Source organism: Octodon degus, unplaced genomic scaffold, assembly GCF_000260255.1.
Source record: "Octodon degus isolate 3935 unplaced genomic scaffold, OctDeg1.0 scaffold00126, whole genome shotgun sequence".
In the NCBI taxonomy this organism is placed as follows: Eukaryota; Metazoa; Chordata; class Mammalia; order Rodentia; family Octodontidae; genus Octodon; species Octodon degus.
The window spans coordinates 4,798,193-4,812,811 of NW_004524702.1; the positions used below are offsets into that span (position 1 = coordinate 4,798,193).

Below are 14,619 nucleotides of genomic sequence, written 5' to 3' on the forward strand. Positions count from 1 at the left end.
TTTGTGTATGTGTGTGTGTGTGGCCAGCTCAGCCCACCAGGGGGCGGGGCTAGCTGGCATGTGGTGCTGGGGGATTGAACCACGGTCCCTGTGCTTTGCTAAGCTTGTTCTAAGTAGGTGCTTTAGACCACTGAGCCATCTCACCAGCCCTGCAGTTGTTTCTTTACTTCCAACACTTATTTCAGAGATTTCAGGGGTGTGATTTCCAGTTTCCTCTACGCTAGTGTCTTCTGCAGTTGTGCTGGGTGGACTCGGGGCCTGAGACTGCATTTTGTTCCTTCTCTTTGTCATTTTGTATACCACTGTCTTCTGACTTTTGGTATAGAGCTTAGATAAAGTTATTACTTTAGCACCAGGTCCGGATCTACAAGGTTCAGATTCCTCCAGGTGGGTGTTGCTTGGATCTGGCTGGGGTCTGGCTACTGTGCTCCACTTCTTTCTACTGCAGCCGCTGGAGTTGAACTCTTTGTGCCACTCTGGCAAGATGTTCTGCTCCTGAATCAGCTGGGTGGATCTTGCCTCTAGCCTCACTGCAGGAGTTCTGCTGAAGGGTTCCATGCCAGGCCTAGGCTCTGCATCTATTCAGGATCCAGTGTGCCCCAAGTGGTCTCATTCACACAGCGGGCCTATGCTCTGGGTCAATTCAGGATCCAGCGGGCCCCGGGTGGTCTCACTCATACACCAGGCCTGCACTCTGCGTCTATTCAGGATCCAGCAGCCCAGGGTTGTCTCACTCACACGCAGGGCCTGCGCTCTGGGTCAATTCAGGATCCGGTGGCCCCAGGTCCTCTCACTCACTCGGGCCTGCACTCTGGGTCTATTCAGGATCCAACGGGCCCCGGGTGGTCTCACTCACACACCAGGCCTGCACTCTGGGTCTATGCAGGATGGGTCATTTCACTCACATGCTAGGCCTGTGCTCTGGGTCTATTCAGGATCCATCAGCCCCAGGCGGTCTCACTCACTTGCTGGGCCTGCGCTCTGGGTCTATTTCTATAGTTCCTATTTTTTTCAAGGCCCATTGCTGAACCAGGAATTGTCTCAACATTTATTTCCCCATGTCCCTAGGTTAAAACAAACAAACCAAAAAACCATGATGAATCAGCTATGCAGGTTGATGGACCTGGTCACCAGCTATAGGTCTGTGTGGTATGTATGAGTCCATCAGGCCTCCACAAGGGATGCCAAGTGATCTGGAGGGTGCCTGGGGTCCAGGAACTGGCATTCAGAGCCACTGGCAGGGTGGGATGGTAGGGCAGAAAGAGCTGGGGAGGAAAGGGAAGAGAGCCTGCCACCACATGGGAGCTGGGCCAGGCCACCCAGGCCTCAGGCAAGATCTGTTACACTTGAGGAACTTGAAGTGATCCCTGGCAATGCCTCCCCAGCAAGGTCCACCACACCCACTTAGTGAGACTACAGCTTCAGGCTTCTGGGCCTTCATTGCTCAAATTCCACCCTCAGATTCTAGAAAGGCGTGTTCTCCTTAAGGCCCTGTTCGGCAGCTCTCAGCCAGCGATGACCCCAAGCACGCCCTGCACTCATTGGGACACTTCTGGAGGGCCTGGAAAGTGGGTCACCCAGGTCACCTGGAAGGAGCAGGCTGCTCCACCCCAGGGCCCCCAGAAGCCATTCCTCCACTGGAGCAGGAAGTTCACCACCTTTCCCCCACTAAGGGGGTTATGGCAAAACTGTGGCCTCCAGGTTCCAATCCACAAGCATCCTGCTGGGTCCTGCTCTGGACTTGAGGTACAAATGAATGCGAGGTCCCCTCCCTGGAGAGACACAGCCTCTGGGCACCACGCTCTCCAAGACGGGCCACCCACAGCCCTGAGCCAAAGGTGCAGTCCAGCAGGTCTGGCTCTCTCAGAAAGCCTTCCTGGATCAGACGTGCTCTGGTCAGAAGAGCCCACTGTTCCTGGCAGGCAGCAAATACAGGTGGCACAGGTGCTGGTGAGGCAGTGGCCCAGGGCAAGCAGAGAACCCACCTGCCAGAGCCTGCAGAGGGTGGCCCTGAAGCCACACTATCTTTTCTGGTGACTTCTGGCCACCAGCCCAGAGCAAGTGGTCTTCCTGCCTTAAATGTCCTGAATGATGGGACTATACATCTGTGCTACCACGCCCAGCTATTTTCTTTTTTTGGAGGCAGGGTTTTGCTATATAGTCTAGTCTGACTTCAAACTTGTAATGCTCCTATCTCAGTTTCCCGAGTGCTGGGATTGCAGGCGCGCAGGCCAGGCCTGGCCTCTTTCCTTTTCAGTTTTAAACAGTTCAGAGAAGAACACAGCTCATCTGCTGGGCTCCGCAGTCAATGAAAACTGCATTTTGCCATATGTGTAACAGGTGTGCCCCTTTCTTTGTCCTTTTTAAAAACAAAATCGGGGCTGGAGAGATGGCTCAGTGGTCTAAAGCACCTCCTTGGAACAAGCTTGGCAAAGCACAGGGACCATGGTTCGATCCCCCAGCACCACATGCCAGCCAGCTGCGCCCCCTGGTGAGCTGAGCTGGCCACACACACACACACACAAATAAATGTTAAAAAAAATAAATAAATAAAATAAATAAATAAATAAATAAAAACAAAATCAAAGGCTGGAGATGTGCTGGTGATAAAGCACCTGCCCAGCATGTGGTGCAACACCCTGGGTTCAACCCCTGGCCTTGAATAAAAATTAAAAAAATTTAAAAAGCAGGCCTGGCCGCTATACTCCCTGTCCTCCCTAGGGCACTGCCACACCTCTGTGTAGCTCCTAACATCACATCCATTTCCCATAGTAAACAGCCCACAGTGTCTGTGGTGGGCAGTGTTGCTGCCTCCCAGGCCCATGCTGGCATCCTGAACAAGGCAGGCAACCATGAGGTCAGCACTGTGGGCAGTCACCCTCACATCACAGCTCTGTGTGCAGGCCTCCATCCTGAAGCCCACTTTGCTCTTCACTGGACATCACATTTGAGATCACCCACATGGTCCAACATGCAAGTCTACTGTCTGACCCACCTGTCACTAACCAAGGACACTTCTTTCCTAATAAAGAGAGATTCAGAACAGATCATCGAAGCCATGGATGGTGGGAAATGTCTGCAACCCCAGCTACCTGGGAGGATGAGGCAGGAAGATCACAAGCCACCTAGGCAATTTAGCAAGACCCAGTCTCAAAATAACAAGGGCTGAGGATGGAGCTCAGTGGCAGAGTGCTTGTCTGGCATGCAAGTGGACCTGGGTTCAATCCCCAGTATCAAAATTTTATTTTATTTATTTTTTCAGAACCAGGGATTGAACTCAGGCCCTTGCGCTTGCCAGGGAAGAGCTTATTCCACTGAGCCATCTTCCCGGCCCCTAAAAATTTTAAATTAAAAAAACATATATATATTCATAGTACTGAGACCACCAGCAAATCAAAGACAGCCAGGACACTGGAACTCAGGCTCTGGCCAGTGACTTAAAGCCTCAGAACTAGCCAGAGTAAACAAAAGGGTCCCGCAGGGTCATGACAGATACTGGAGACTACAGGCCCCACTATGAGCCACACAAGCTGGGATCTCTGGGCAGAGGGCTGACGACCTGGCAGCTACCTTTCCATCACCAGCCAGGGACCTCAGGGGCTGAGGAAGACAGAACCCAGAGCCCAGCAGGGGACCTCCATTCTCTGCATCAAGGCCTCCTGGAGCACAACTGTCACACATCTATACCAGAAGAGGGGACGAGGAGCCTGCAATGACACACGCAGAACAGTGTCTGGATCTGCTCCAGGGTGAGGAGGTGCCGTGAGAGCCCGTGCAGCTGCCTTAGGGTCCCTAAGTACCTGCCTGGCAAGTGCAAGGACCTGGGTTCAATCTCTGGCACCGCATGCCATGCTAGCCCCAGAACCCCAGGTGCACTGAACTGGCCACCAAAACCGGGCATGGTGGGACACACCTGTAATCCCAGCACTGGGGAGGCTGAAAATAGGGGCATCACTAGGAGTCTGAGCTGCACAGAGACCCTATACCAAATACATAAATTAAACAAACAAACAAACAAATAAATAAATAGGGGCCTGGGTGATGGCTCAGTAGAATAAGCGCTTGCCTGGCAAGCACAAGGGTCTGAGTTCAAATCTCTGGTTCTGCCAAAAAACAAACAAACAGGAAGGTTGCGTCTGGCGCATTGCCACATACAAAGATGTAATTAAAAAATACAATAAATGTATATATCTAAAAAATTATTATAGTAGAGACACACAGCCATGAATCTCCCTCAAAATATTCCCTCTTTGCTTTGAATACACTCATCCCATCAATCCTGCTACCTTCTGTAGCAGTTCTGGAGTCCTCTTTCCTGAGTGGTTTGTGTCTAGATGTCCCACAAAGCCTCATGCAGTCATAGGTGGGGCTTTTTCAGAGACAGCTGAATCCAGGGTGCAACAGTGTAATGCTACAGTTCATGGTGCAAGGTTGAGATTAAGGGTACGAGGCTTAAGGATGGGTGATCACTATCAGTCCACTGGTGGGTTTGGCACTGTCCTAATCACAGTAACCTGGATTGAATGTAAGGAACAGAAAAGAGGTTCATCCTGTCCCTTGCGTGCTTTGCTATTGTCTGCCTGCCATGCACTGTCTCTCCTCTGCGGTGTCCCTCTGCCACACTACGCTACATGGAGCCAGTCAACTACAGACTGAAACCTCTGTAAGCTGTGAGCCAAATAAACCTTTCCTTCCTTAACCTTGGGCGTTCGGTATTTTGTCTCAGCAACGAGAAAATTAATTAAGAACGTCATTATAAGGTGTGCTATAAATACAGTGAATGTTGCCGCTGCCAAGTCCCATCCAAAGGAAAGGCAGCTCTAATAACAACACTGTGTCCTCATCCACCTCATTCACCAGATCTGGCACTACCTGGCTCTTCTGAAGTCAAAATGACCATGAAAGGTCAAAGTTTTCAATCAAATCTGGACATCCAGGCAGCCACAAGAGCACAAGTTGGCATCAGGAGAGAGGACTCCAAAGCTGTAGGACATGGCAAGAGTGATGGATAAGTGTGTTCAAAGTGGTGAGGGGGAGGATTTTGAGGGGGATTCATGACTTTGTGTCATTTAGTGGTAACAAAATTTAAAAGTTTAAACATTCACCTAGTAGCTCCTCCATGCCCATACTTTTCTGGCAGTGCTGGGGATCGAACTCAGGACCTTATATACATGCTAGGCAAGTGCTCTACTACGCCACCATGCACCCCACCTGCACAGGTATTTCTGAAGCTCTGTGGGAATGGAGGTACCACCTGTGCAGGCCCAAGAGGGAAGTGTGGCCAGACCCCCACATGGGCTGTGTCTGGCAACCTGTAGTGACTCAACTGCACACCAGTGTTTAGCGAGTAAGATCGACAATGTAAAGAAACCACCGAGGAAGATAACTGAGCAGCAGCCCTAGAGTTGAGGTCAGCTGTCAAGGAAGGGAGGATGCTGAGAGTACAGCACAGCTGGATGAACACAGTGCTGCTCAGGATATGCTGAGGTGGCGGTGAGGGGGACACAGCCCTGTCACCAAAGCAGTGCTCACCTTCGAGAGAGAGAAAGAGGGCCTGACTCTGCAGTAACACAGAACACAAAGGGAAAGGGCCAGTAGCAGGAGAAGCCAGACAGCCAACAAGAGGAGGATTTGGGGAAGAGTGTGGCGCTTGGCTCTGGTAAGGGAGTAGGCAGACAGCCACCAGCCACCGAGTGCCGCATGCAGACACGACCTGTGCTTCTCGCCTTCCTCCTCCTCGTCGCGGAGCTGCTTGGTCTTCGGCTCCCCATCTTCCTTGTCCTGCAGGAAAGGGAGAAAACTACTGCTCAGACAGCCACTCCCACTTTCAGCCCAGGGTGCACTAAGCTGATGAAGATCGAACACCTTGGGAGCCACTTACTCCAGCACCTCACAGTTTGACACTCGGTGGCCTCAGAGCCTAGCAGGCAGGGAGACCTGGAGCTGGGTGTGCCACAGGAACCATGTCTGCAGCCAGCCACCTTCAGGGGTCTGAAGGGAGCAAGGGCAGGTGGGGAAGAAGGACCAGCACCCAGGGCTGAAACAGAGCTCAGGCCTCCTAACCTCCCCTATAGGCCTGAGGCCTCTCCAGAAATACCAGTGGGTGGGGGACTGAGACAGGGTCTCTACATACTTCAGGCTAGCCCTGAACTCATTACATAGCTCGGGCTGGCCCTCCTGCCTCAGCCTCCAGTACTGGGATTATAGGCACACACCATCATACCCAGCCAGAAATGCTATTTGGTTCCCTTTAAGGAACCACAGGAGACAGAGGCAAAGGGAATTGTTCTGAGATTTCTAAGGGAAAATTTTCTCCCAAATCTAGTTCTTTTGACCAGTCCCTCCTACTTCCCACTTTTTTTTTTTTTTTTCACTTTTCTGTTTTTGATGTTTCCCAAGATAGTATCTTGTCATGTTGCCCAGGCTAATGTGTAACTTGTGGACTCAAGTGACCCTCAGCCTCAGCCCCCTGCATGGCTGGGATGCAGGTGTGCCCCATCTCTTTGCACCTTTTTTAGCCTAGAGAAGTCCTGTTCATGTCACCCTTGGCATGGTGCACCTGTTCTCAGGTGCCCCAATACCCACAACAGAAGGATACCACCCGCTCCTTCTACATGCAGCAGCCCTGAGCTCTCTTGCTTCCAGTCTTGTTGCTGTGGATCAGCCATCTGACCGACATGGGCCCAACTGTGCGTGTGTGAGGCTCAGCTTGGTGACCATAGAGGTAGGAGGGCGGTCAGCGGGGAGCACAGCCCTCACAAGGAGGCAGGTCAGTGCTCCCCACATCCCCACGGGGCCGCAGGCTGACTGTGGTGTGCACCTGCCCTGCTAAAGGCTCACCCAGCAGAGTGGGGAGGCAGCAAGGGTACACCTTCCGCAGAAAGCCTTCTCTGCAGGCCCAGTCACAGCCATAACCAGGTTCCTTGCCAGCCCTGGGCAAGGTCAGACTTAGCCAGGCTCCCATATCCCACCACCCCTAGGCGCCCAAGTCACTCATTAACAGATGAGAAAATGCCCAAGTAGTTAAATGACATTTAAAAAAAAAAAGCTCATCCACTGGCAGGCAGGGTGCAGCCCCAGTGCTGTGGATGGCAGAGACTATAAAGAAGACACCTGCCTGGGAGGCTGAGCAGGCAGGGACTCAAATAAAAGACATACAGGTGGCAGGAGCAGGCCACAGAGGTGATGGGCAGTGTCCCTAGCCTTTCTGTTAGGTAGTGACTTTCAGGTGAGATCCAGCATCCGTGAGAGGACTGTCTCTGGGGTGCTAACACTGGCCTAAGTCACAAAGCATGACTCCACCCAGCTCAGAATTGGGGACCCCGTGCTCAGTCACTCCAGGTCCTATTCCACCTGTGGGCAAACCCAGGACACAGCTGCCAGGCAAAGGAAAAGGGAAAGTACCTGGCCAAAGTCACAGCACCTGTCTGTGCTGGCTGCAGGTTGGTCAAGTTCTTTCTGGTCTTGGCCGGACCTCTTGCCTGTCAAGCACCGTCTCTATAAAGGGCTCTGACCTCAGGTGCCTTCCTGTGCTTCCATGTGAGTCAGATCTGGCTCCAGCCAGCCCAAGCTGCAGAGCTGGACGTCCAGTGCTCTGGGATCCAAGACACCTGCCCTTCTGGGTCCCTTAAACGACCCCCATGCCTGTCCTCCACTCCAGCCAGCCAGCCAACCAGTGTTTGCTCTAGAGAATGAAGCTGCTTCTCCATCTCCCCACTTGCTCCACTCCCTCCTGCCTACCCCCAGAGAGCACCGCCCTCAGTGCTCTCTGCTCCAGCCCTCACTGGCTCTCATTCTCCAGAGGACAGCAACTCCTATCCCCTGGAGACTCCGGGCACAGGCCCCCACTGCTGTGGGCAGCCAGCAGCTATTCCTTTTCATACCCAGGCCTTCATCAGTGCAGGTGTCTCGGGGGGCCACCCAGAGCCAGGACTATCCCACCCTGACCCCTCACCGATCAGCTCCTCTCTCTACCAGCTTCTGCTCCTAGGAGTAGGAGGAGCCTCTGTCGCAGGACTGCAGGAGTCTCAGGAATAACTCTGGCCTAACAAAGGCTGACTGAACTGCTCTGTAATGTCTGAAATCCTTTTAGCAGAGACAACCCTTTCACAAACAAAATTAGAAGCTGGATGGTGGTATGTGCCTATAATTCTAGTACTCTGGGAGGCTAAGGCAGGAGGATCACAAGTTCAAGCCTAGACTACACAATTTTATGAGACCCTGCATCAAAACAAAAATAAATAAATAAAATTTAAATAAAGTGGATTTGGCCAGGTATGGTGGTGCATGCCTGCAATCCTAGTACTTAGAAGGCTGAGGCAGGAGGATCACTTAAATTTTGAGGCCAGCCTAGATTTCAAAGTGAGTTCAAGGCCAGTATGAATTAGATAGTGAAACCCTATCTCAAAAATACAAAAACAAAAAACAAAAAACAAAAAAAACCCAAAAACAAAACAAAACAAAACAAAAAAAAAACTGGGGAGATAGCTCAGTGGACTAAGCACCTGCCTGGCAAGCTCAAGGACCAGAGTTTCCCGCCCCTAGGCAGCCTGAGCCAGCCAAAAAAGAAAAAAAAATCCTTCTCAAGTTTCAAGGGCCAGCCTGATAGCTCAGCCCACCGAAGCACCTGCCTAGGCAGATGAAAGGGCCTGGGCCCCATGCTGGCCCCGCCCATGGGGTGTGCTGAGACGGCGACTGAGACTGGGCATGGTGGTGTACCCCTGTAATCCCAGCACTCGGGAGGCTGAAAACAAGAGAATCACTATGAGTCCAATCTACACCGTGAGACCCTGTCCTAAAGACAGGGGGATAAAAAAAAAGGGCCAGGGTTTGCTCTCCAGTACTACATGCCCTGCCAGCCCTGGAATTTGGGCATGCTGTGCCAGCCACTGAAACTGGGGACCAGGTGTGGGGGCACATGCCTGTAATCCCAGCCCTGGGGAGGCTGAGACAGGAGGATCGCTACAAGTCCAAGTTGCATTGTGAGACCCTACGCCAAATAAATAATTATTTTTATGTATTTATTTATTTTTTGGCGGAACCGGGGATTGAACTCAGACCCTTGCGCTTGCTATGGAAGCGCTTATTCCACTGAGCCATCTCCCCGGTCCCTAAATAATTATTTTTAAATAAAAGATTTTTTAAAAATCTGGAAAACAGTTCAGTGTGACAGTCCTGGGTTCAATTCCTAGTACCACGGGGTGGCGGGGGACCGACTGCAGAGCTAGGTGTGGTAGCACAAACCTACAGTCCCAGCGGATAGGCTCAGCCAGGATGGTTGCTTGAACTCAAGTTTCAGGCCATCCTGGGCAGCACAGTGCAATCTCATCTCAAAAGTCAATAAATAAAATAACAGGTTGGGCTAGAGGTACAGCTCAGTGGTGCTGGTGCTAGCATACACAAAACCCCAGTTTAAGCCTTAGGGCCCCAAAATAAATCACAGTTGGGCAGGACTGGTATCAACTGTTCCTTAAATGTTAGAAAATTCAAAGAAGCCACATTGGTCGTAAGTTGGTGCGGGTTTTTTTTTTGGCAGTACCAGGGATTGAACTCAAGACCTTGCATTTGCCAGGCAGGTGCTTACGCCACTGAACTATATCCCCGGCTTGAAGTTTTCTTTTTTTTTATCTTTTTTTTTTGGCAGAACCTGGGATTGAACTCAGGCCCTTGCGCTTGCCAGGGAAGCGCTTATTCCACTGAGCCATCTCCCCAGCCCCCTTGAAGTTTTCTTTGTGAGATTTTGGATACAGGACCATATAGATTTTCTGTTTCCTCATGAGTCAGTATTGTTCATATGTGCCTTTCAAGGACTGCCTGTTCACCTGTCACCGAGTTTACCAGCATAAAATGGCTTACGCAACATTCCCTAACATCTATCCTTGAAACAGGTTCTCCCTGAGTTACTAAACTGCCCAGGTTGGGTTCACACTTGGAATTCTCCTGCCTCAGTCTTCCAGAGCACTGGGAAGACAGAAGAGCAGGTTCCTTATTGTCCCTTAATGCCTGTGAGGCCCCATGGTGATGTCTGAGCTCTGTCTGGCTCAGATGGCCCCCTGTCCTCAGACCTATGACGATGGGCTTGCCCCTCAGCTCCTGCTGTGGGAGGCATCAGTTGCTGACTACCAGCTATGGGGCACAGGATGAGAGACAGCACAGAGCTTCACTGTGGCCCAAAGGCAAGGCCACTGCTACCAGTGCTGTCACCAACAGCCAGGGAGCCAGCAGGGGAGAATGGCTGCTGACCCCTCCCACTGTCCCTCCCACCAGGTTGAGAAAAGGTCCCCTTTCTCCCATAGCCCCTACACCATGCTTTGCAGGCTCTGCCTCGGGCCAGGGACAAACAAAGCAGGAGCCCCAAGGACTTCAGTGCAAACAGAGGAGCAGGTGGAGATGACTTGCTCAGTGCTCTGAGTGCTCTGCACCCCTGGACCAAGGCAAGGAATGGGGTTTCAGGAAAGAAGCAACCCTCCACTCAATCCTAGGTATCTGGTTGGGGTACAAGTGGTCACTACTGGAGGCAGTGTGCTGCAAGGGGAAACTGCAAAGATGACCCACCCAGCTGGCTGGCCAGGATGACTTGGATAGGGAGGGGGCCCAGGCCAGAAGGACTCACAAACCCAGCCTGTGGCGCTTGTGGCTACCTGCTCAAGGTTACTGTCCTGGAGGCAGGGACACAAGGAACCAGCCCCTCCCTAGCCTGAGGCTTGCCCAGGGCTCTGCCTTGGGAGTAGGGAGCTGTGAGCAGTCAGCAGAGCCACATTCCTCCCAGGCTTAGCCCATTCCTGAGCCAGCCCGGGCACAGCAGAGCTCAGGTACAGAACAAGTCACAACCCCCAGGCCAGTCTGAGAGGGCTGCTGCCATTTCCTCAGGAATCAGCCCTCTGCACAACCACCATGAAAAAACAAGGAAGCCGTGTGTGGTGGTGCCTGCCTGCAATCCAGCTGCGCAGGAGGCTGAGGCAGGACGACCAAAGGTTCAAGACCAGCTTGAGTAACTTTGTAAGACCCCATCTCAAAATAAAATAGAAAATAAAAAGGGCCAGGAATGTAGCCCAGAGTGTCTCTGGGTTCACTCCCAGTTTTAAAGCAAACACACAGAAAGACAGAGAAAAGGCCTCAAACCCTTGTCCTTTGGGTTCATCCCCAGTATTTAAACAGCAATAGAGACAAAAAAAAAAAAAAAAAGAAAAGAAAGAAAGAAAGAAAGAAAGAAAGAAAGAAAGAAAGAAAAGAAAAAAGGCCTCAAACCTTCATCCTCTAGAAAGAGGTGGAAGTTTGAGCTCTTCCAATTCTAACTCAAGCTCAGGGTGAGGGAACATCACAGACAGAATGATGGGCATACAGTGCCTGAGGAGGGGCAGGTCACCCAACCTCTCCTGGGGTTCTAGGGTGTGGCAATTTCCTATGAGTGCACTGGGAGCTGGGTCCCAAGGGCACCAGGGCAGTAGGGCAGCCACAGGAGTCTGACTCACTCCAGATGGGAAGATAAGCCCTGGGCTCTCTGCCACCGCCCCCTGGCCAGACACAGCAGTTCCCTCGGGCAGAGACTGGAGTTAGGGCCACCCGTTCTGACCCCAAGCAAGTTCCTGGGGACACGTGATGTCTCTTTCTCTGCACCCACAGGCCTGACTTGGCCTACCAGCAGGGCACAGTGGTGGCACAGCTCAGGATGGGAAGTTCGACTCTGCTTTGTCTCAGCTGTGGCCTTGGGCAGGTTATACCACCTGCCTCACGTTGGTTTCCTCATCAACTAGAACAAGGACAGTCATAGGTGACATCACAGCCCTATTACAAGAGGAATCAAAAAAGCCATAGGCTGAGTGAATGGACCAGAGGGGCAAAGAGAACTGGACCCTGACAGGAAGGGCAGGGCTGCAGAGAAGGCAGCAGGGCCACAATACAAGTCTCCTAGCTCAGCAGTCCTGGGAGCAGGCAGAGCAGTGTCACCAAGCCCTGGAGACTATCAGGTGGAACGTGCGAAGAACTCTAAAAGCTAAGGGCTCTGCCAGAGGTGGGCTCAGACAATAGGGCAGGGAGGCCAGGGACCACCAGGCTGGAGGCTGAGGCCTGCTAAGGGCCTTGGTTCTGCAAGCACAGCCATTCCCAAGGGGCTGTGAACAGAGAAAAACAAAAGTGCCCAGCAGGAAAATGGAGATAGGGACCTCAGATAAGAGGCCGGAACTAGGTCAGGCTGTGGGGAGAGGGGAGGAGTCTGCATCGTGGAGACAGACAGGACTCCTGGGAGAACCAAGGCGCCTTTGACAAGAGGAGGTGGAGCTAAGAGACAATGAGAGGGATGCAGTGTTTTGGGGTTTTTTTTTAGGGTTTTTTTTTTTTTTTTTTTTTTTTTTTTTTTTTTTTGTGATATCAGGGATTAAACTCCGGACCTAATGAGCTATCTCCCTGGCCCCAGTGCAGTGTTCTTGAGGCAGACTAGGGTGGGCCTGGGCAGACAAGAGGCAGAGGGGCTGGTGCCTGTCCACAGCTCCTTGTAGAAGCCCACTGTCCACACCTCACGGCCAAGACCACAGGCACACAGATGTCCTGCTACATCACAGCAGCATAGGAGAGCTGGCCCCAGATCAGTCCTGGTCCTAGTCTTGCCACAAATCCCCTGAAAAACCAGCCTGGCACTGGGTTAGGAGTTATCTTTGTTAGTTCACAAATACTGACTGGCTGGCCACACAGCAGGGTGCAACTTCTGGCGTGGAGGGCTTGGAGTGGGTGGCACCAAGGGAAGAGGTGCAGCATGGAAGAGTGAGAACCTGAGCTCTTCAAATTCCTGAGAGCTACAGCCCATGGCGCAAGGGACAGAGATGGCAGTGGGCTGGAGGGTGCGATAGAGTGGGACTTGAGGCAGGATGGTGCAGCAGGGCAGGGCACTGAGCAACACCTCTTTTTTTCCCCAAAAAACTGGGGTTGGGGATTAAACCCAGTGAGTGAGCAGGGCTCTATCCCTTCCCCTTAGTTTTAAACTTTGAGATGGTCCTGGGGATCTTGAGAAGTTGCCCAGACTGGGCTGGAACCTGTGAATGGGGATGGGACACAGAAGAACAGGACGGCCCTTCCCACTGCCAGGACTTCATCTCTACCAGCCCCACGGGAAACAATGCCCCAGAAGTCCTGTGGAGAGTGGGGCTGACCAGCTCCTGCTGCTCCTCTCCATGCAGCAGGCCACAAGAGCCCAACCAGACTCACTGCTGGAGGTGGTCCTGGCCAGGCCTTCCTCCCAAGGCCCACATTCGCCTGTCTCCTTCCCTGCTAACTCGGGCTGAGGACTAAGTAAGGTGACCAGGACCCCAGCTAGTGGCCTCTAGGAAACAGCCTGGCACCCTGGGGTGCCCAAGTCCCATACTCTATTCTTCCTTGGGGATGAGCCACTGTTCTCACAACCTACTCCCATCCTGTTCAAGAAACCCCATGAGGGGCTGGGCATATCACTCAGCAGCACAAGTGCCTGCCTGGCAAGTGCAAGGTCCTAAGCTGGATTCCCAGTACCAAAAAAAAAAAAAAAAAAAAAAAAGACTGGAGAAACCCCATGAGCCCAGGCATCCAAGTTCCAGGAATCACGAGACAGAACAAGTGTCTGCCTAAGTCCGCCTCTACACTGATCCAGATCAATGCTGAGCCGGATGGCCTGTCACTGTTAAACTAACTGGCTGCAAACAGACCTACCAGTGCCTGCGCATAACACCATTCAGGTGACTGGGACAAGGTATCCTTTCTTGAGAATAGTTTTGGGATCACTCTTAATCTCTAAAAACAAGGCCCAAAAGGAACTAACTCAAGTGCCCATCAATGGGTGAGGAATAAAGAAAACATGGCATGTGCACACACCTGTGCATGTTCACAGGCGCACGTAACACCCACGTGTGCTCACACCCGTGAGCGCACACACACACACACATGGAATACTATTTCCTCAGGGAAAGGAGGGAGTCCCTATCACTTCAAACAGGTCAGACAAGCTGGAGGACGTGATGCAAAGTGAGAGGAGCCAGGCATGGAGAGACACTGCCTGCGTGACCATGCTAACGTGTGGAATCTAAAGCAGCCACATTCAGGAGCAGACAGGGCAAGCAAATTCCAGGGAAGTGGGGGCAGGGGTGTGGATCACAGGGTAGGAAGCTCCCAGCACACAGGAGTGAGTTTACATATCTACTCCACAGCCTGGTGACCAACAGGGCAGTGACTAATGCACTGTATATTTCAAAACTGCTAAAAAATGCTTTAAAAGTACATTTTACAAGTTCGTATTTCAAAACAACGGTAACTCAGAGAATTCACTGATGTGTGAATGAGCTTGACAGGCCAGGTGTTCAGTTTTTCTACAATGGGTACATGTAGCAAAACAGCACACTGTACCCTATAATTATATACAATTATTATTTGTCTATTACCAATAAAAAATTAAATAAGCCTTAGTCAGGTGTGGTGGTGCACATCTGTAATCCTAGCTACACAGAAGCCTAAAGCAAGAGGACTGCAAGTTCAAGGCTAATGTGGGCAACTTACTAAGTCCCTCTCTCCAAACAAAAAATAAAAGGCCTGAAGGTATAGCTCAGGGGTAGAGAACCCCTGAGTTCAATGTTTAGGTCTGAAAAAAAAAAAAAAAAAAAA

General features: G+C 51.6%; 1 protein-coding gene across 1 annotated transcript in view; it reads right to left on the minus strand.

Annotated features, from left to right (window-relative positions):
- The window catches only part of Ccdc12 (coiled-coil domain containing 12), a 57,522-nt gene that overhangs the window by 16,823 nt on the left and 26,080 nt on the right, over positions 1–14,619 (minus strand). The window contains exon 2 of the mRNA XM_004640686.3: positions 5,714–5,781. Within this exon, the coding sequence (XP_004640743.2) occupies positions 5,714–5,781 (68 nt within the window). The remainder of the gene's footprint in view (positions 1–5,713; positions 5,782–14,619) is intronic.